Below are 22,045 nucleotides of genomic sequence, written 5' to 3'. Positions count from 1 at the left end.
CGGAAACATAAGCTGAGAGAGTACGCTATGCGCGGAGTGAGTGGCATGGCAAATATTGTAGTTATTGGCCTACGACACGACATGGTGTAGTGCGAAGACAATTTGATTGCAGGCTGTTCTCTCAGGTTCGCTCTCTTGAATAGCACAATTATCACCGCTGGACAGTACACTGCTGCTTGCAGAGCCCTCCCACAAGCCAATTTGAACATGCGTTAGTAATCATCTTTTAATGCGACAAAGCCTCTGCAACTGCAGATGCCGGTTCGCTCCGATGTAGTAGAGGCATCTTATGTAAGCTACGAATCATGTAGCCGCCAACAGCACTGACTATCAATAACTTCCCTTTGGAAAGCCCCATATACCACCCCATCAACTGCATCAGTATACCGTGGAATCCACGTCCACTTGGATGCGCGTTTAGAATCACTAGTTCCGCTACATGTGGAGGGGCATCGGGCCCCTTGCGCTTACAGGGGCATTCGCCGCTGCTGTCATTTGCCTGGCCAAAGAGGCACCGTCTCGTGGACGCGATTGTTTAGCCGGGACGTCCAGACGTGGCGACAACGCTTCAACTTTGCCCAGGGTGTCAAGGCCGGTGTCCCAGAGTGGATCAATACTCTGACGTGCCACACCTTCCCCTTTCAGGATGCGGAGCAAAAAATCTGTCACCAGCTGCTTCGAGTCGCCTGTGGCGGAATACTTTGTTGCAGCATGCTCAATCAGCAGGACGCCACGATTCATTGTCATTTGCTGAAGGCCAGGCTGTGAAGACAGCAGCCAAAGGCAGCGGCATCCCTGTGCCACGACCTCCATGTTACCGGAATGAGCGGACACCACCTGCAGGCGATTTCAATGCACTCAAATTAATCTGCAGTTTTAAAAGGACATTGCGAACACCGCAGATCACTTCAACTTGTCTCAGGGGTCTTGCACTGCAGTCATACAGAGAACCTACCTTGCATATTACATTCACACCGCGCTCCAGAACGGCGGACGCGCAGAGTTCGTTTGCTGCACAGTTCGCCGTACACCTTAGGGCGTCTTCTGCAAGGCAAGACTCAGCGCAGTGCTTGAACATGACGAATAGGAAAGTAGTCATTGCTCGTGCCTTCATGAGCTCGGTGTAGATCTTGGATTCGTTTGGCTCATTGTACACTAGACGAGATATGGCACGGCAGCCATATGCACACACCTATAAGCAAAAAGCACGCTCAGTCGTTTGCGTCCAAGAAGAGATCCTACGTTCTCTGCATCGAAATCGCCACAGGCATCAGTAACTCGCGTTGTAGTTTATGAAGCAAGTGACTGACCAGTGCATCGTTAGCGCAAGCTGTCATGCTTTTGATAATTGCTTCAATCACCCCTAGCTCCACGGCCCTTCTTCTTGCGTCAGCCTGAATCAGCATTCGAAAGCCACGTAAAGATGCAGCGGCATAAACATATTGCATTACCCTGCGCGCCTAAGGTTTCGGGGAAACAGCAGTCAAGTGACAGCTGCTCCACGAAGTTCTGCAGCCATATGTGCGTATGTATTGTGATATGCATTCCTGTTCTGTCTGCTTCACTTCAAGGGAGCTAGTAAGGCTGCGCATGACTCACCAGGGAGTTCACGTGATAGCTAAACGTTGCGATGAACTCATTCACGTTTGCGCAGAGCATAAATGCATCCTTGCTATCCCTTAGGGCACTGATGATGATGCTCAGTGTCAGCCGACCGAATATCTTCGCAGAAAGCACGCATGGAAGATAACACGTCCAATTTGCACAACTACAGTAGCTAGTTTTCTACTGCTCCAGCGTTCACACTGGCTGCTCCTGTGGTGGTTGTGCAGCAGTTCATATTTGCATTGACCCTAGACGTCGTACTTCGCTTTGGGGAGAATAGAAAGGTTCGAGGACTGTCAGTGCTGAACAGCATGCGCTGATGACCTCAGGCACGCAGCGGTGGCGCTGTATAGCTGCTTGGACTTCTTCGACCATTTCTTGCGTAAGAGTGAACCTGCATCAAGCCACATTCGTGAGCTCACTTCCATGTAAAATCCTCAGGCGTCCACCACACAGCACTTCACCTCTCGTAGCCCCTCGCACGCTGCAGTGTATGCACATACTTGCATTGTTTCACTTTTCCAACAATGGCAACTGTATTGGCAAAACCACTTGCAACACTTTGGCTCTCTGGGTGAGTAGACGACGCCGATAGCAGAAGAGGAAATGCCTGCAATGCACAGCATGCAGACAGAGTGCCAAAAACGTCAGTGTAAGGCACACACTCTTCGACCTTTCAAGATGAAAAGCGGTCAAGGTCAGGCTTACATGTCGAGCCACATGCTTGCAGTGACGCAGGGAAGCACGCGCAAGTGAGGCAATCGCCTGGCATGCCGCACCTTGAAGCTTCCGATTGTTTGCGTGTAGCTGCATGACTTCCAGAACCTGAGTTGGCGAAGACGCAGGACCAAACCAAAGGATTAGTACCCATTTGAGTCGCGCCAGACAGCAATTCCGGTCATTGTTCCTCTCTTGTTGAGACTCTCCAGGGTTAGCTGGTTTTATGAGCCTACAGGCTATCCTCTCACCTTGTCCACGTCGCTGGCATCGTCAGGCATCCATTTTGGTGTGGCTGATTCAACTACTTGAAGCTCCTCGCCATAACTTGGCGGCCTTTTTAGGTGCTCATAGCCTATATTACACACGAAAGAACAGTCTCCCACATGGAGCGGGTGAAAAACCAACGATAAAGTTAAAACAATGGCGAATTCAGAAGCGCTTCCTCACCCTCTTCCAAGCGCTGGCCAGATCTCGCTTGTTTTTTGCGTTCATGGGCCGCCAAGCCTTCAAGCTGAGCCCTGTGCCCGGCTGCATCGATTGCTAAGCACGCCCTGAAGACCGATGAAGAAACATGAGCTTAAGTGACAAAGCTGTGCAAAGGCTTACATATTTCGCATCATGATGACTGGAAGAAAAAGCTTTACTGCACACTTAAGTAACTAATTGGAAGAAAGCATTCCGGTGAGTGCACGTAGCAGGCAGAACAGTAAGAGAAGGAAGCCGTCTGGAAAAAAACGCGACTCAATTTACCTTGTTAATACGGTTGGCTCATGCTTCCATTTTCCAAGAGCCTTCAAGAAGGCGGAGTACTGAGCGCTCTTTCTGTGAGGTGAGCGCGCGACGATTAGGATGTGAATGCAGAAGGCGACGATCTCAGACTCGGATGACTCATCGACTTGCTGCAGTAGTAAGTCCACCAAATCTGTGTTGATGACAACCTGCAAGCACCCACTGCCGTACTTGGAGTGAAGATGATTGACAGAAATGTAGGCTCTACGTCGAAGGAATCCTATAGTGGGAACTATCAGCTGAGGACAACAGTGGTACCACAGATATCACTTTGTTACCTTCGGCCGAATAACTGCTGCCATGACCGCAATAATATCTGACCGCAACTCCCTGTCATCTATCGCCATAAGTGTGGTCAATGTTTCAAAGATAGGGGGTGCAAGATGCTCCTGGAACTTGGATGCTGGACACAGTGCATGCGTAGCCGGCGGCTATCTCATTCTCAGCGCAGACGATTGAGAGCCAGCTGGTTGCAGCTTAAGCAGCGGAACTGTGATACTATTCCCTCAAACTGTTGAGTAATCTAAATGCTCAAGTGCCTTACTTACACTCAAAAATATTGAGAAGCCCGATAATTCCTGCGCGTTGAATATCAATCTGGTACGGATAATAGGGCAACGACTGTATGAGAGCATTCGCGTATTCCTGTGGGCAAACGAATACCAAAGCACAGTGCACCCTGAAATTTCAGAATTGCTGTCGCCATGATTTGTGACTCTGCCATCAGTGCGGAGAGGAGTACCTGAGAAACTGGATCATTTCGAACAAACTCCTGGCAGCAGCCAACTGCGAAGTCGTACACCAATTGTACGTGTTCACTGCTGCCGAGCTGCGCAATATGATACACAAGACAAATCCACCGTAGCGCGCATCAAGAAGTTGCAAGTGCAAAGACTGAAGGAGTTTAATGTCAATTGAACCGCAACTGATGGAAATCTCATAAGAAACCAAGAGTCAAGAAACGGCTGCAGGCTGTTGCTGTTCTGCTTCTAAGCTGCCAAGCTGCAGTTGCAGGTGTGGTTGCACCTCCCCAGAAGAAAAAACCTTTTTTAGCTGCCCATACAAGAACTTCAGTTTGGCCGGGGTAGCTTCGACTGGAGGGGACAAGAAAACAAATTCTTCGCATCTATATGGGGGAAGCCTCTCTGCTAAAGCTGCGGCGCGCACAAGCATCACAATCAATGCATATTTTTCGACACATAATTTCCAAATGCTTGTGAAAATAAGTAGCTGGAAAAGTGCACAAGGACCTCCACTAGCTGCATGCGGCGTTAACAGTGGTCTACTTATCCAGTTCTGCCTACGCCGCTGTTACTTGAACGACGACTGAACCGAACTTATCGATCCGAGCCAGCCACTACTCCGTACTCACCATTGTTCAGAATTTCTCCTTTCCGCCTACCCTGCTGCGGAATGGCAGTATGAAGGCGCTTTGGGGCGGCAATCTCAAATGAGTCGTGAATGGTCTTGCCAAGTTGCAGGTCTTTGCTTTGCGCTCGACTAGGAATGTTAACCTGATGCTCTGTTGGTGAGTATGACGCTCGAGACATTGAAACTGTGCGTGATCGGCTCAGTGCAGGGCCAGTACGACGGGGCACACCTCCTGCAGCTGCTTCGACCGTCAGCGTAGGAGATCGGCTTGGAGCTTTGCGTGCCGTAGCTGCAGCTGCCGCAGCTGCTGCGGCCGCTGCAGCTGCTTGCCGTTCTGCTTCGTCTAGGGCGCGAGCTGCTTTTTCCTCGTGCCGTCTAGCTAGTTCACTCATAGCATCCCTCTCGGCTATGAGTTCCTGCTGCCGCCTACGCATTTCCTCCAAATTCTTCCTAGCTTCCTCAGCCTGTGCACGCGCCTCTTCCGCTTCCTGGAGAGCAAGGTTTTTTGAATGGAGTTTACTTAGGCAAAGCTTGGCCCACTCATCGTCCACTTGCCTCTTTTCTCTCTGTTGTTCCATCAGTTGCTCGTCTCTCCCGAGTAGTCTCCCCAAGCCTTCAGTATCTTTTCCGTCCGCCTCCTCAGCAAAATCCCCAAAGCTACGCACTTTGCCATCATCTTGTTGCATTTTAAGGTACAATTCACGTCTCCCTTGCTGGCTTATAGGTAGTGCATTTGCATATTCCAGCTCAGGATACATACCAGGAAATCTGTAGGCAGCACGCCAAATGCAACAGGCTGTACAAAACGTTCTGTTTGTGTCTACCGAAAGTCCAATACACGAGGAACTTCCCTCGGGAACTAAAACGCTGAATATTTGAAGAGGCCCTGAAAGGTGTATCGACTTCAAAAACACTGTGTGCCAGGTAGTCTTTACTAACATCCGTTGGACAACACACACAGCCAAATGCGGCTGCCACTGGGGAGCAGTGTTTCATCGGAGAGGTTCTTAATAGCGTAGAAGGAAATAGACCTCACTTGGATTTGTATACAGCTGGGCCATCTCCACGCCGTACAGGAACGCCCCCCTCGACGTCTTGTCTGTAGCCCAAGTTACGCAACATGCGCGAAACAGCAAGTTGAGCAGCCGCAGCGGAAAGTCTTTGCTACACACAGACACAAAAGGCTGAAAGCTCAAAAGTTCGGGGACTAAGCTTCCTATAGAAAACTATGAGTCCAAGCAAAACGCCCGAAAGCAGACTCTTGATTCGATGCCGTGACTCCGCCATTTCCTTGATTATGAGCTACATTGTGGAGAAACGATATGAGTTCAAAGTACCTCTCTGAAGTCTACGTTACGCTCTGCCATTTCCGCCAGAGGGTCAGAGAGACACTCGGCCACAGCTCGCGTTGTTAAAGATTGTGTTGGCAGGAGCTTTGTCGCTTGAATAGTGGAAATTTCTCTCATACGTTCCGCATGTAATTTAACTATTTCCGGGTCTGCACTGACAAGGTGATAGACACACAGCAGAAATTCGACACGTACATGCGGCGACAGAGGTAAGGGTCGGAAGGTTAGCGCTTCTGCGCACGTTCCAGACAAAAGGGTACACGATGACCATGCCGCAGTCAGCCTGAGCGATTGCAGATCTATCTAGTAAAATAAGCTCGTACTTTTCCGCATATGCCGCATGGTAAAAAGCATCCCTGCTCCTCTGTTCAATGCGCGCGGCTTCCGCTTGTGCAAGCGCAATCTCGCTGCGAGCCTGAGTCGCATGCCAGGGCAGCAAAATGCTCACGTCCCCACACCATGTTCTTCACCGATGTTGGGATTGGTGGGAATTCTGTAGCTGCTACCCGTTCGCAAAAGTGCTGAACCTGCCTCATCTATGCAACGAAGCTGCTCTTCAATAAGGCGCTGTTGTTCTGACGTGAGCTCTGTCAAAAGCGGGTGCGCCTGCTTCTCCCTCAATTCTTCAAGCTCTGCTTCTTGTTTCTTCTGTGTAATTGCCCTTGTTATCTCGCGGCTTTGGTTGTGCATGCGCTCTGCTTGGTCTCTTAAATGCTGAACAGCCAAGTCCATTCCTGTTTTTTCATACAGAACTGCAGGATCTACTGTTGGACGAGGTTTCTCGGGATGCAAGTGCCGCTGAAGCTGCCACAGAGAGGCGGTGCGGCCCGCTAAGGTCTCCTGCCCATTTGAGGCAGGCAGCGCTGTAGCGATGCTGATTGGCGGCGTCGATGGCGCCAGTCGGGGGGGGCCACGACCAAAAACTGACACTGCAGGGACACCAGTTCGCTGAAGCTGCATAATTGCTTGCTGCTGTTGTTGCTGTTCTAGGGTTCCTTGTCGCCATTCATCTGCCGCATTAGGAAAAAGCGGGCGGGCAGAAGTGCTTGGAAGCATGAACGAAGGAGACGAACGTAGAGCTGGGGCGCCTGGTGGGCGAGCGCCCAGAAGGGGCCGTCCTGTCTTATGCAAAAGATGATACTGTAGTTCAACTGAGTTGCGCTGTTGCATGATTTGCATGTACCCCTGTTGCAGTTCCTCCAACCTGCGAATGTAAATTGATAAACGTTGTAGTTGAAAAGGGCCCCCTGCTGCAGCTATTTTGACGCGTGAAGTGGATGTACAAACATAGAAAGGGTTCCTACTATTTTTGGTGCCTAATTTTCTCACCGTTTCATGTAGTGCAGCGGAGGATCCAAGGGTTTCTCGCCAACTGCTGCATTGGGCTCGGTTGTAGCAGATGCGATTGTTGGAACATTCTGCCCAAGGGACTCCCTAGGCGCAACATTGCTTGGCATTTGTCCTACATGATCACGTGCAGTCTGCAGCACCTGCTCCGGTGTAGTCTGAGTTAACGCGCTAGCATCGCCTTCGCCCCCCGTGGAGGATACAGGAGCAGACTTAGTTTTCGTGGGCACCTGGGAGCCCTGTCCAGGGACCTGTGCCGCTACCCCGGTATTAGAGGATGCATGAGCACTCGAGTCAGCCGTGGGGCTGGAAGTAGCCACTGCAAGCTGCTGGCTTCCTAGCTGTGGCCCTGCACGCTGCGCATCTGGTGTCGGCTGCAGAAGCGATTCTGAACTTTGTTGTCCCGCTGGCTGCACTGCTATACGACGAGAGGCGTCGCTGTCATCGCCGCTATCCGTCGGCTCCACGGACTCTTTTAGAGCCCTGGCCAGCGCGGGATACTTGACAATGAAGCTCTCATCCTTGAGGAGAGCAGCAGCTGTAGCTTTTGCTTTAGCCCTGAAAATGGGGACAGCCACGGCAAATGTAAGGCAACAGTGGGAACGGCGGAAACCATGACGGCTTCCAGTCAAACTATGGGCCCGCTGCACGGACACTGATAAGAATAGTAACAGTGGCACAAGCTCACCGGTTTACATTGTCCATCTTCCTCTAAAGGAAGCTTCCTGGAAGGAGGGGCGTACATGGACTCATGCTGTTTCCTTTTGGTCCTCTTATAATGCGAATACTTCAAGGGTGCAAGGAGTCACATGTCCCGTCCCCCAGGTTGCTTGCGGAGTTTAACACGGTCTTGGACCAAGCGAAGAACGCTTTAGCCTGTATAAAAGCGGTTTCCTGCAGTAGCTTTTGTTCTATCTGGTTGATATTTGAACGTTTTGGAAAGGTTGTGGGCCCGCCTTCTTTCGTGTACTCCGTGGCACTGCAATGTGGCAAGAGGACAATCCACAAGGTTGCAACGTTTAGCATTCTATGCATGATGCGTTATTAGAAAGTTTACAGCTAAACAAACCTGCCTTTTGCACCAGACTTTGCCTAGGGTGTTTGGCTGGAAGGCCAGGGATAGGGGTTAGCTGTCTCACCGATGCAGCAGGCGGGGACACACGCATACCGAGGACCACCGATGGTCTCGGAGGCGGCTGAAGAAAGACAGACTTGGTCCTTTGGTTTGAAGCGGTCTAGTTGAGTTCCTCGACCATACGTGGGTCCGAAAGTACTTACAAGTAGCGCGAAGAGTATCATATAAGGATGAGGCGAGGCCTTGCTCACTAAACCCCGTGCCAACAGGAGGAATCCCTCCATGTATTTATACGATTGCCTTGAGACTAAAAAATCTGGAGCATGGACTAGAAAATGCGTGAGGGGCGTGCCTGACATACTCCAGCTCGTCCCTTTTCATGTGTGGTCTCATTGGCCTGAAGAAATGACCGTACTCTACACGAGTTGGTAGAAGACACCTTTGGGCAAACCAAGGCATTGAAGATTAAGACTTCATATGTTTAAATATAATACACGTTTAGTGCATTGTTTCCTTCTCATGAAGCATCTGCATGCTCAATCGGTCTCAATTGACCAGTAGCTCTTTGGGCAGCTGCCACGGCCGACATTGTGTGGGTCCTTCATCACTGTATGTTCTGAGGCATGTTGGCTCAGAAGCCACCATTGCCAGAGTTCCTCGCAAATTTTTGAAGAATTATTCAGTTTTTTCAGAGTAGGTTGCCCTGGGGTGTGCTTTGCATCTCTGGTTGCTGTGTATTGGGCGGTCATAGGCAAAGTAGCTGCTGACGAAATTGACCTGTGCAACGCTCGCTCCACGAGCTCCTTCACTGAGTTGCTACCACCATCTAGCTTTAGTTTGTCATTACGAGAACACAAGATCCAGGAATGTCTGCAGGAAGTCCATCTCTCTTCGCTTGTCCAGTAGGCCGTGTCACGGGGAAACGTATGCGACAGGACAAAACCATCATTGATCGAATTTCGGATCCCTGGACCAGCTGATTCTCAGACAAGGCACAGGGCCGCTCATAAATGGGTCCAGGCCTAGCTTTTCATAAAGCCTTGGCCACGCCAGCCCTGACACCGCAACTCGCTGGCGGGGCCTGTTGGGCCAGGCACACAACAGCAATTGAAGGCATCCATGGTAAGATATAAATAATTGTCCAGCCATACAGTTGAATAGATAAACAGACATGTTTGCACTGAAATGCAGTGAAATGCTGCAAGCATTTCACTGCATTACGACAGCACCAGTACTTAAGTTCGTAAGAATTTGTAAGCTGTTATCTGCCTTTGGGGCCCCATGTGCCAGTCGCTGCAGGAGACTCACAATGCTGACAGCAAAATTATGCAAAGCCTGTGAAGATGGAGACTTGAAAGAAGTACAGGAACTTTTGGAATCCGGAGCTACCCCTAACTTTGCATCGAACGGGAAGTGTTACCGTTACCCCTTGCACTACGCTACCACTAGCGGGCACGTCGATATAGTGAAGCTGCTTCTTGAAGTGGGTCTCCAGCTGCCTTCGTCACTCATGTGTAAGCAAATTTCCCCCCTTATATCGTGCTCCTGTATTTTTTCCCTATTTTTTCTCCTGCTTTCCTGGATGCAGAATGAGGCGGCAGTGGATCCTTTGGAATCCTCAAATGCCTGGACTCCTTTGATGCTAGCCGCGTGAGTCACTGCACAATAGCCTGTAGGAGTGCAACTCCTCCACCTCCTGAGGGTTCTGCTTAGGCGATTTTCCATGATAACTGCAACTGCAGTTGGTGTGTGGTTCAGATTGAAGTCGAAAGTTTCCCAAAAGTACGTGGAGGTGATGATGCTCTTAATAGAAAATGGTGCGGACGCTGAGGTGGCAGATGCGGTACGGCAACCATGTCGCTCTTTGTTATGGTTGAAAGAACGTATTTCCCTTGTGCTTTTGCAGTGCCGGTTGCCAATAGTCTTCGATCGAATAAGTTTTCCACAGATATATTTGTTGATGAAGGCCACGTGAGGGATCATAAAGTGCCATTGTATGCATTTGTGGCCTGACATGCGCTCCTTGCAGAAAGGAAATACAATAGTTCACATACTGGCATCATTGGGTCAAACCGCGTTGCTGAAGCAAGTACTCCATAAGGTCCCTTCACTCGACATTCTTGGCCCAGGTTTCGGTTACCTAACCCCATTGCACTACGCCACTGAGGCTGGGCACTTCTCCACAGTTGAATTTCTTCTGCAGTTAGGTGCAGATCCTCGAGGTGTGGATGCAAGTGGGTGGACACCGATGCATTGGGCCTGTAGACAAGGGGACAAACGAATCATCGGACTCCTCTTAAGCTCCGGAGGCAGCATCGAAGACCGTGATTTTGTAAGCGTCAACTTTCCCGTACTGCGGATGTGCATTGATGCATCTATGCGAAAGCACTTAGCTTTCGCAAGCGTTGAAACGTGCTAGCTAACATTGTGAAGCTTATTGAGTCCATAATTTTCGATCGAATTCGCTGTTCCGTGATGATGCTGTTCCGTGATGATGCAGAGGTCTCTAACACCGCTAGATGTCGCATGCCTTTTCGGTCATAATGCCTTGGCAAAGCTGCTGGAAGGTGAGGTGAGCCGAGGCTTGATACATGTATAGAAAGTACAGCAAATGGTCCGCCTTTCCAGTGCGGCGTATGTGCGGTGCAGCGCAAATGTCCCCAAAGTCCAGACAGGATGTGCCTTTCCACACCGCACTGCCGCCAACACAAAGCGACTCGGAGACTGAGGATAGGATAAGCAGGAAGAGTTCACAGGATTTGCACGCGGACGCACTGCAACACAGTAATTCTGCTTACGATTTTAATGCATGGCAGAGACGTTCGGAATGTCACTTCGGTTGGGACCGACGTACATTCACCCGCTGGTGTTTGGCAGCGTTCGTCGTCACCATATCTGTTTTCGACTATGCCTCAAGAGTTTCAATGACGTTATTTCTCGCAACAGCGGCAGGAAAATTCGAGGGAGCAGAGCCTTTACTTGTCGTTGCAGGCGTGCTGGCGTGCTTGTCAATCTTCTTACCGAGCATTGCTCTTGGACTTTGTTGCAGTTGTCACCTTCGAAACACAGGCATCTGGGCAGCCTGGAAGGCTGCTACGCTTTTTCACGTCACAGTGAATTTCAAGGAAGATGAAGGGCACAGCATGTTGTTTCCCAGGAGTTTGGTGTTAGGAGAATTACTGGTTGTGAAATACTTCAAGCTATTGAGCTGCTGCCTTTTGCCTTCCACCCAGTGCACAGCAATAAAAATCGTCCTTGCAGGTTGCATTTTGCCTCCCGCTGCAGTTGTGTGTTGTTTAGTACTGTTAATACAAATCGTAGTGGTGGCTGTAGTAGCCTCGCTTTCTGTCATCGGTGTGTGGGCATGCGGATTTTTGGGAGTTACAGCACTCAAAATATTACTTGTTAGTCCCCGTGGTCTTTTGCCTTACCTCGACTGTTTGACGTACGCCTCGGCTGTAAGGTTCAATTTGGCAGAAGCACAAAACCAGGATATCAACTGCACTGGCGAACTGGGGCCTCCACAGCTGCCAAACAGCGGAGGAAGGCAGATCAAGCCGGCTCGTGGGCACGTCTGCCAAAGCTCGAAAGGTGGGGTGCGTGTGGATCGTTCTAACTCGTCTTCCGTCCCGAATTACGGTCAGAATCTTCGCACTCTAAGCCAAGGAGGAGAGGAGCACGGGCACGTCGGCATCTGCGCGCCTAGAGATACAGGCGATAGCGTCTGCATTACATCGTTAGAAGTCCCGGCTGTTGAGTTCCGGCGTTTGTCTGCTTCAAATTGGGCACGCTGCAATCTTTGTACAAAACGATATGCGCGTTACACAAAAGCCACTCTTTGGGGTCGTGTTCATCGGAAGCTTCATCCCTGTCCCTCTTTGCAAGGAGCTATTCAGCTTCACCGTCAGCATCTCAAGTCGCGCCTAGACAAACCGTTCCTGGCGGCCCACGGGGAGCGTCGTTTTAGTCGCCTAACACCGACTGCTTCTGTGCCCTCACGCTTAAGTGGCACTGTGGGTGAGCCTGGCATGTCAACCCCCAGAGAGACGTCGGCCAAGGCTAACTGGCGTTTCCATGGCAGCAGTGGCGGTCTCATGGCCGACTCATTACGGGCGCCGGTCGGCCTTCAAGACCTCCGGCCAACTTTAACTCACGAAGAAAAACAGAAATACTGGTCGAGTGGTTTGACAGAAGGCTGCATTCCAAGCCCTCGCGCAAGTAGTAATTGTAAAGCCGCATTATACCCTTGCAGAAACACTGGACAGAACCCATGGATATCTAGCGTTCTGGAATTCGCATATAAGGGTGAGGCTCAAGAGGCTACTGTGATGCCAAAGATTGGTGTAGATGGTTATCCGCATGACCACGCCTACGAGGATTCTATTGCTAAGGATACTACTTTTTCGAAGTGCAATGACGCTTCCAGTTTCCGGACGAAAAGTTTGGCTTCTGGTTTGGCGGCAGCTATCCCTAACAGATGGCTGAGAAGTGAGGCTAAGAAGCAGGGTGCTCCTGCTTCGCGCCTCGCGATACCAGTGAGTGCCTCCTTCAACTCTCACACAGCTGGAGAATCCCATTCAAGCCTAACACGCGCCAAAGTGCACAAGAAAGAAGATTTGAAGAGCAAATTTGAATCTCGTCGTACAGAGGTGCTTCCTTCTGGTGGATTTCGCTCGAGAACTGGCTGGAAAGGTTTCAAGCTCTTTTTTACGGGTGGCTCAGAGCGCCGTGAGACTTCCGCTGACATTAACGAAGAACAGTGTAGGCAGGTGCAGGCTATGCCTGGGCCTCGTATTGCTCGATTATTGAAGAGAGGAAACAGAAGGCCACAGCCCTGCCAGCTTGATGATAAACACTACAGTGACATGATTGTTAGGAGGGAACGGTGTATATTTAACTGGTATGAGCGCCTTGTAACGTTCAGGTATGCTGAAATTACTGCACTTAGGAGAGCAGAAGCATCGCAACTCAATGAGACAAGTTTCGAAACTAAATCAGTTTCCTTTGAAGGTGGTCCGGAGGACGTTGTTCCACCTATAAGCCCGCGTTCTTCTGTTAACCAGGGGGAAGCCGGCATTCAGTGGGCTAGTCTTCATACACTCTTTCCACATACTGAATCCACCACCGAGCAGCTCATCGATGTGACAGGAACGTTGGATGGCTGTACACCACTGCACCAAGAGCCACTGGCGTGCATGCACACCGAGGATCTATTTGATTTGCCACCGAACGAATCAATAACGCCTGGCACTCGGCCTTACCTGTTTTGCAAGCCACGCCACGACCAGCAGCGCCGTTTAGACCCATCACGAATCGTGGCTGGATTTAAATCCGCTGACTGTCCAGCCCCAACTCATTGGAACAAGACGCCTGAATCCGGGGTTGCTGGTGACGGCAGTAGCACCCGTGGAGATAGTGGTTTAGACCAGCTTGTTTCTCCAGACATGCATTACCGGTTTCGGGATATGGTCGAATTGCCCCATTTACGAGAGGTGGGTGAGATTTGTTCAACGCAGTCAGCTGGTGAGGATTTTTCGTGCAGGTAAATGCTAATCGCAGTACACCCCCAATGCGTGATTTAGTGGTGCGACACAGTCCGCGTGTGTTTTCAGACATTTTTCAGCTTTTGGTGTCGCGAATTCGAAAAGCTCCTTCTGTATCAAGATCAGCATTTTGGGGATAACTCTTTCTGGGTGACAAATGCTCTGGAGAAGGACAGTATCAGTGCCTTTTCACAGGGACATGTTTCCTTCCGAGCAGATGAAGTGCCCTGCACCACTCCCCCTGCGTCGTACATACGGGAGGAAGCGGATGTCTTCTCCAAACATTTTAATGACGGAAGCAAGGATGTGCTGTGGTTGGTCTGTCAACCCACGTGTGAAAGACAAGCAGGCAGGTCCTTCAACTCACCCGGGGTAAGAAACACTGAGAGCAATCGTGATGAGGACACTGCAAACAAGCAACTGGGCATATGTCCCTCAACTGCGCCACCAGCGCCTCCAATGACGTGCGCCATCGCAGTTAGCTTAGGGAAACTCAAAACATGTAAGCGCGTTGCACCGAATGAGAAGCGGCATTTCTTCAGGAGAAATTCCGTCAGACGTTTAGTGCATCATGCCCCAGCACGTGCCCGCTGCAAGACGGTGTCTGACACTGTTTCTATATCTGAGGGAACTGGGAGACATGCAGGAGAAGAGGGAGACAGAGTAACTGGGAATTTTGGAAATCAATTCGTACTGGTTGCGGAGGCTTGCCGGTTTATCTTTGCCCTGTCGTTAACTCTAGATCTTTTGCTAGGCCTCTTGCCATTTCTTGGTGCCATTGTTCTTGCTTACCTGCTGCCAAATAAGGGTTCCATTGATAATCAATCCGCAGCTCTTAGCGTTTCGTTCATGGGTGCTTGCGAGCACCGTGAATGGACTGCTGTTGCACTTCCTGTCGGTTATTTGCTGTCTCTGCAGACGTCCGCTGCCACAGTGTGTACCCTGAGAGAGCTCGCTCTTTGGAGCCTCGCACTGGCTTTGCTGGTGTCGTCTGTGCATGCGCTTATCTTGTTTAGCCAGGCAGCTCGGATTTTCTTCCCACTGAACGGAAGGAACCATGCCACGCAACTTATGGTCGAGGCATGAGTCCCTGCGCAGCACATCTGATTAGCATAATTTCTTCTGTGGTGCTTCGTCGTGCACCACTGGAGTCTGCTCAACCAGAACCATTCAAAAGAGTTTCAAGCTCGCAATAAACAGGCCCACAGGCCCAGGCCAGTCGTAGTTAGTCGTAACTTTAGTTTTGATGTGCACTTCACATTCACTAAAATGGTCGTGTTGCAGTATAGGGTCACGCATCCTTCATGCCAATCAAAGCTGAGCATGCACACTGAACCATGATATTAAGACTCCATCTGGCTTCCCGCACCTACAGAATAGTAAGTTTCTAAGACTTGCTGACTTGCAGATGGTCTGGCAATTGTATTGCCAACGGGAGGGTTCGCTGGCAGCGAATAAGGCCCCTGGTGATAGTAGAGCAGTGGAGCTGCGCAAGCAAAATTAGAATGATACACGAAGACGCTTAGAAGAAAGTGGACAATTATGCTTAATCCGTCCAGACCGCTAAGGCACAAACATGGTTGCACTCTACACAAGTGTTCTCATGCACTGACGGAAAAAAAGCGAAAAAGCGACATGATGGCGGCAGTCCTATCCTCCCTTCTGTAAAAGGCAAATGCAAATGTTTTTCGCTACAGGACACGAAACTAGCGACTTCTTTGTTCAGTGAGCTCCATGTACAATTATTCTGTTGAATATATGCTATCTGAGCTCAACAAGCCGTGTCTGTGGAGTTGCCAAGTTCCCTTGCTGAGCATCCGCCTTAGCGAGGAACACTTTCAAGTAAGCAGCGTCATATTCCTATGCTCCACCCTATTCAAGTTTAAATAATACAATCAAGCGCTTGTAGTGGCCTTAGCCAGCATCCCTCTCCAATTGTCGCAATCCGGTGGCACTTGCGTTTGTTCACAAGTGTAGGTACAGAGATGACGCGGTTGTGTGGCTCTGGATGTAGTGCTCGACGATGAAAATTCTGGATAGGTAGGCTGCGTGGCTGCAGAAAATCTGCCTGCCGTACGCCAGTGCTATATGCAGCAGGGGACAATTGTGAGACTGCTCTGGTGAGCAGACTGCATGAATGAATGAATGAGCCACTATTTGATAGATATGTGAATGAGGCGGATGTTTGATGTGGGCATTATAATCTGCTCAAAGCAGTTCCCCTCATTTTTGATAAATATTCCAGTAGGCAAATGCTCTGCATTCCTAGTGAGGCCTGCTCCAAGGAACTTCCCTCGTTTCTACTAAATGGATTCCAGTAGGCGGAGATTCTGCATTGATAGTCAGGTGTGTTCAAGGAAACTTCGTTGTCTTTAATAAATATTTCGGTTAAAAGAGCTGTGTCTACTCCGCAAGAGGTGGGAGTGGAGTAAGGTTGCTCTCTACTTTCATGGTGTTGCACGGGATAGATGAAAACATGGATCTCTCGTTCATCAGTCCGCACAACGCCTACAGTTCTGTACTATGGCCACAGCCTCTGAAGTCTGCTACGGACTTGTGAGTGACGCAGCCCTATGAGCAGCGGAGGCGAATTTGCAATGCGTAGCTTAGTGGTGAGTGCGCAGGAACTAGCTTGCGATGACGGCGGCGCCGAATAACGAAAAGTTGGGGGTTGCACTGCAACCAAATAGTGCCTGACTAATCCACTTGTGTAATGAGAACCCGGAAGCTGGGAACTGCACTCAGTCGCCCGGTGCCTCAGTGGTCTTCTAGGCGTGCTCACCACACACGAGAAATATCCGCTTGAAGTCGCAGGTAATCCGCTTTTCATCGTCAAGGGATAAGAGTAATGAAGAGTCTTATATCCATAATTCGCGTTGTTCGTGCATGGAAAACAGTTGCCATTGAAGGGGCTGTCCGATCATGGGACAGGGGGCCCCGTCATTTCAAAGCAGCTCAATGTTGACCCGTACAGGTCCTTACGGGCGCTGCCAGATCTCTGACTAAAAAACGGCCCATGATGAACAATTAACAGTGGTAGAACAATGCTTTTAATCCTTGCAGTAGAGTAAAATTGGATTCCTGCACACTGTTGTGAAGGGCCCCAGGTGCCGCTGGTTGCTGATGGGCCGCCACGGCGAGTAGGTACCCAGTATCCAGTGACACGTGTGTAGCGGCGTTCCGATGAAGGCATATTAAATGACGTCATTGTATTTTACTAACATTTGAGAGTCATGAATGGCTGAGCAACTTGCGGCAGAAGCAGCAAGTGATCTACTTGCTCTGTGTCTCCCAACGTGGCAGCGGTCTCATGATATACTGCAGGGGCCCCTTATGTCTCCCACTTTCACCGGCATATCCCCTTTCAGGAATTGTCTATTTCCTGTAGTCGACTTTTTCAAGTTAGCAGTTCGACTACGTAATTACAGAACCTGGAGCTCCATCTGTTACATTCACTGGGCTCCTCTAAATTCTGTAGCTTTCCCCCCTCTGGTATTATGGCTCTGCATCAGAGGCAATGTCTCCTAGTACGTTCTTGCAGGAGCTTCCTGCCATCCTTAACTGTATGATTCGGTGCGGCTAGCACTGAAGGCATCAATCTCACGGGCTGCAAATACAAACTGCGCAGCCTACTTAAGTATATTTGCCTCAACCCCGGGCCCACCATGGTCTCAACCGTTCTACACCAGTGAATCTCGTTGATCTGCAGGGATTGGATAATGCGATGTTTACTGGCTGGCTGGCTGGGTGAAGACCACTCTTGGAACTGCGTCGCGGCTTTCCTGTCTTTTGCGCTTTCACTCCCATGGATGCCATGAATATCAACAGTTCTCACTAGTCGCTTGCTTCCGCGCGTGCCGTCTTTTTGAGGAGAATGGATGAAATACACGCTGTGCTGGAGCTGTTTGTCAGCTGCCGCGGCAGCGGCTGGCCACTAGTCCGCTTAGAAGCGGAACAGCAACTGCTTACACAGCACCTTTTGATGGTCAGTCAGAGCTTCCTGCATTGTTCCAGACTGCCGCTAGCTTTTGTCGTCAACTTATGGACTCCTTGTTGTTTGGAAATAAGTCCGGAACTTACCGCTTGAATTCTGTGTGTAGGCGGCACCCATGGACAAAGAAGAAGTTGAGGACTTGATCAAGAAGTGTTTTGAAGCAGACAACAACGGAGAGATTAATTTTCTTAGCTTTTGGGCTGGTCAGTACAGTATTGACGCTAGTGGATGGCTCGCCACAGCGTGTGTGTCTACGCAGTCTTCGGCACGTTCCGCTTAACTATGGGTGCAGTCGTACCCTTTTATTTTCAGGCATGGAGAATCTTCTTGAACTCTTGGGGATCCGAGAGCCAACTACGCATATTGACGATAAGGTTTATGGGCTGCAGGTTTTCAGGTATGGCATCTCAGTAGCCATCACATTAATGCATGCATACCGAAGTGCATGTGCTTGCACCAGCGCTGCCCGGTCCGCTGTTTCTAGCATCTACACCACAGCTTCCTTCCAATATACCGGCTACGGCAGCTTGATTTCGGCTTCCTGTGCAGGGATGGGTTGCTTGCTGAGGCTATGAGGAAGCAACAGGGACCGACCAGCAGCGTGCTGCTTTCCAGAGACGAAGTGCTCCAAATCATCGACCAGACGAACAAGTCGGTTACCTTCCGTCATAATGAACGGCAAATGGAGGACAGGAGATGCGGTTCACTTCAGGCACGGGAGGCATGCCCCTCTAGCCTGTTTTGGGATGAAGTGCACAGGGAGACGTCTCTCTTGGAGCCGACGTCTGTCCTATCGATTACAGAACTATCCATGATGGTTTTTGGATTTCTGAAGAGCTATCTTCAAGAGAAATCCACAGCTATCAGGCTACCAGATGGGGATTCTCAGGATGCTGGTCAACCTGCAACACCCCCAGACTCTGGACGGATTGTTCCGTCTACTTTGTCCCGAGCCAGCAGCGCTACGTCTGAGTTCCACTGTGTGCCAGTTTGGGCTTCCCCTAACATCGGCAGTGCTGGAGCCACCTATGAAAAAGACGCGAAGGACCAAAAGCTGCGGAGCGGTAACTCAGCTGCCTCCAGTCTGGCATGTGACGGGCTCGACGAGAACTATGGTGACGAGTCGCAACGCGGGCAATGGCGAGGGAGTCCGAGAATGGAGCATGCACTAAGCGAACAACAAGAACGTCCCGTGAGCGGAAGCTCTGCTTCAAGCACAGCATGCCCAGCTGGACCAAGACACGACGGAGGCTCCGAACATCGCTCATTTGAAGAGTCTTCACGATCAGCACGTGATGATATCTTGGCGCTCTTGAAGACCGTTGAATCGGAAGACCCCTGTAAGCTTTGCAGGGCTGCAATGCAGTCATGTGCTGGTGTGTTTGAATGCTCTTATGACAAAGACAAATATCACACTATGTAATCGAACTACATTCGACTCTTGCCTGTTCATCTTCAGTTGTCCAGCTGCGAGAACTGCTGATTTTTGCCGGGAGATCCACGGAGAGTGGGATGCTGTCTAAGAAGGAAGTACAGCACTTGCGGTACTTGAATGCAGCTGCAATTGACTGTATGGACCGAATAGCTGCCGAGCGTGACAAACGAAACGATGTATGCCCCCATGTCGCAGAAAAATCCGTCAATAAAGAAGCATTTTGTCTTGCACCTGCAGTTTATATATCTGCACACAATCGGTACTTTTGCGTGCATTGGTCAACGTATGAAGCCCCTCATTGCCAGTCGTGTTTCTCGTTTGCAGAAAATGCTGCTCAGCATCGTGTAGGTCCCTTTATTTCCCCAAGGCATTGTGCCCCGTGCGTGTTCCAGGAGATGAATGACGCAGTGTTATCGCTTAGACGGATGAGAACAGAGAAGCAACAGCTTGTCGAGCGCTTGGAAGGCTTTGAACACGAGCACAGCCAGTTGCGCATGCAACAGGAACAGCATTTATGCGACCAGGAGAAACTTCATCAGCTGCAGGCGGCGCTGAGCTCTGGGCAAATGGAGAGAGAGCGGATCGAGGCCTTGCTGCATGGTGAGTATAGCCTTTTTATGCCCGTGTTTACGATGCCACAACAGGTTTTTGATTATCTCATAATGCTGACGAGCATCCGCAGTTTTCTGTGATTACTTCTGCCAGATAAAGAGGAGAATTTGCTTTGTGTAACCCGCGAGAAGGATGCCCTTATCGACAAGCTTACCTTGCAAGTAAGGAGCAGTTTATGTGGCAACGCTCAATTCATGCTTCGAGCATTTTGAGCATTTGTTGTACCCTTCAATAAACAGTGCTGATACAGTGCTGATCGTTCTTCGTTGTGACTAATGGACGCAGAGTGAGCACTTGAACCGCCTTTTGGCTGTTGCACAAAAGGAAAAAGCCGATGCTGCTGAAGAACTTCGCCAGACAAAGGAAACGCTGACGCGTGAGCAACCACATGTAATGGGTACGAATAGCCCCATGCACTGAACAGAGATTTGCAGTATACCTCGCTCCTATGCAGTGGTTATCTGTCACAGGAGAAAAGGAAACACTGGAAGGGCAACTCCGCTTCGCAGAAGACAGAGCCAGGGCGGCAGAAGCAGCGCGTCAGCAGCTTCAGGGCGACATAAGTGCCGGTACTTCAACCCTTCGACAGCGGATCTTGGAGCTCGAGGAAGATAAGCAAAGACAAGAGGCTGAGGCGGAGGAGAATGACGCCTTAATACAACAGTTGCAGGGGAGGCTCGAGGAGAAAGTTCAGCAAGTGAGAAGCGGTCTGCCAAGCCGTTTTCGAACATAATAGTTGTCCCTGTTGATGTTGATTTCGATTCCCCGGTTTTTGTCTGATGTCTAGCTCTTGTACATGGCTAGCGATGGTGGTTATGCAAAGATAATGGTGATGCTGTTGCTCAACAGGTCACAATACTGGAGGTAAAGAACAAACAACAAGCTCGTCTGTTGCAGCAGGTCCGTGGTGTGCGTAATTGTTTGATGCAAATTCTGCAAGAGTCAAGGCAAGAAGAGCCAGTAAAAGACGCATCGTACGCCAATGAAGTCGGAACAGCGCAGCGCGACCATGAGTTAATGAAGCTGAAGGCAGGGATGAAGGCTGCCCTGGCACATATCAAGGACTTGGAGGCCTTTACCGATGAGATGTACGTCCCCTTGAGAAGCTGTGCAGCGAATGGCGACTTTCTGGTTTCCTTTGCTTGATGGCTCTCCCGATCTGGTTTCGACTTTTTGACTTCAGGAGAAAGCAGCACAGACGTGGTGTTCATCCGCGCTATGAACTAGCTGCAACCGCAGGCGAGTCTTCTGCACGTTCTTTACAAAAAAGGCAAGTGGATCACTTAGTCGGCGCATCTTGGAGAGCTCTACCAACTCTTGGAGACGAACTGGAGATGTCGCAGGCGCCCTCTGCTTCGGACAGTAGCAGGGATGGCTCTGGCTCTGGCATTCAAAAGCAGCCTAGCAGGCCAACTGAAGGCAGGCAAGTTAGTGAAAAAAGTGCTTTTTCTTTTCCGAGGGGAAACGAGTTTACCAAAGAAAATACTAGCGAAGAACCTGAAACGTCAAAGCGACGACAGAGTGAAAGTGCTGCCACAAACATTAACGAGATGGACCTCAAAGCACCTTTGATTGAAGCGGTCGCTACCAGCGAGCAATCGGCTACAGGCGCGAAGCAAATAGCTTACTCTAGCGGAGTGGTTAACGCCGATATTCCCGCTGTGCGGCGGCCCCGCGACTCACATCCAGGAGCTTCTGTAAGTGACACTGAACTACTGTTCGTCAGGTGGGTGAGCTCTAAGTCGAAAGCTATTCTTTGCTTGAGTTCTTTACTTGTGTTCAATCCTTCTGGATGCTTCAGGGAGCTGAATACCCTTATGCTGCAGTACGCTCTGAGCCTTCGACAACAGATGGTGTTTCCAAGGAACCAACCTCTTCCGCAAGCCTTCCAGAAGCTGAAGATATTTTCGGTGAGAAAGGATATTTTTTCCCCCAGGGGTGTTTGCTTACAACGGGAGAGACCTGTGTCCGAACTACTCTGACTTTAACTGACCACTGATTTACAAATGAGTGATTTTTTTGGGGTCTAGCTATGTATTTCGGAGTGAACTGGCTCGCTATGCTATGCGTGCTTTCAGATCCGCTCGATTTGCTTAGATTTGAAGATTCGGTGAAAGAGGAGGGCGAAGAGGAGTACGTGCACAATTGATTTTAGCAACAGAAACGTTATCTTAATATATCTTTGCCGAACAAGACATAGGGAGC

At 50.0% G+C, this 22,045-nt stretch overlaps 3 protein-coding genes across 3 annotated transcripts; 2 read left to right on the top strand and 1 right to left on the bottom strand.

The window, feature by feature from the left end:
- Positions 1 to 435: 435 nt before the first annotated feature.
- ETH_00029585 (uncharacterized protein) lies at positions 436 to 7,886 on the bottom strand (the record flags this gene model as incomplete). Its single annotated transcript, XM_013374345.1, has 20 exons — positions 436 to 837; positions 956 to 1,192; positions 1,311 to 1,394; positions 1,600 to 1,722; positions 1,867 to 1,999; positions 2,109 to 2,215; positions 2,314 to 2,430; positions 2,574 to 2,677; positions 2,773 to 2,876; positions 3,076 to 3,263; positions 3,393 to 3,517; positions 3,663 to 3,759; positions 3,857 to 3,943; positions 4,159 to 4,268; positions 4,487 to 5,253; positions 5,522 to 5,649; positions 5,823 to 5,988; positions 6,283 to 7,038; positions 7,164 to 7,739; positions 7,870 to 7,886. The coding sequence occupies 20 exons, from the start codon at positions 7,884 to 7,886 to the stop codon at positions 436 to 438; spliced, it is 4,428 nt and encodes a 1,475-aa protein (XP_013229799.1).
- A 1,489-nt stretch (positions 7,887 to 9,375) lies between these two features.
- On the top strand, positions 9,376 to 14,885 carry ETH_00029580 (uncharacterized protein; the record flags this gene model as incomplete). Its single annotated transcript, XM_013374344.1, has 8 exons — positions 9,376 to 9,378; positions 9,845 to 9,906; positions 10,015 to 10,099; positions 10,286 to 10,588; positions 10,757 to 10,823; positions 10,906 to 13,748; positions 13,869 to 14,171; positions 14,718 to 14,885. The coding sequence occupies 8 exons, from the start codon at positions 9,376 to 9,378 to the stop codon at positions 14,883 to 14,885; spliced, it is 3,834 nt and encodes a 1,277-aa protein (XP_013229798.1).
- Positions 14,886 to 17,908: 3,023 nt separating this feature from the next.
- ETH_00029575 (uncharacterized protein) lies at positions 17,909 to 21,989 on the top strand (the record flags this gene model as incomplete). Its single annotated transcript, XM_013374343.1, has 12 exons — positions 17,909 to 17,996; positions 18,106 to 18,190; positions 18,343 to 19,133; positions 19,253 to 19,404; positions 19,621 to 19,828; positions 19,934 to 20,001; positions 20,126 to 20,216; positions 20,311 to 20,537; positions 20,690 to 20,928; positions 21,024 to 21,570; positions 21,642 to 21,750; positions 21,919 to 21,989. 12 exons carry the CDS (start codon positions 17,909 to 17,911, stop codon positions 21,987 to 21,989), a joined length of 2,676 nt encoding a protein of 891 aa, XP_013229797.1.
- Positions 21,990 to 22,045: the final 56 nt, after the last annotated feature.

Source organism: Eimeria tenella, genomic scaffold, assembly GCF_000499545.2.
Source record: "Eimeria tenella Houghton genomic scaffold, Eth_scaff2, whole genome shotgun sequence".
Taxonomy (NCBI): domain Eukaryota; phylum Apicomplexa; class Conoidasida; order Eucoccidiorida; family Eimeriidae; genus Eimeria; species Eimeria tenella.
This window is presented reverse-complemented; position numbering and strand designations above follow the sequence as displayed.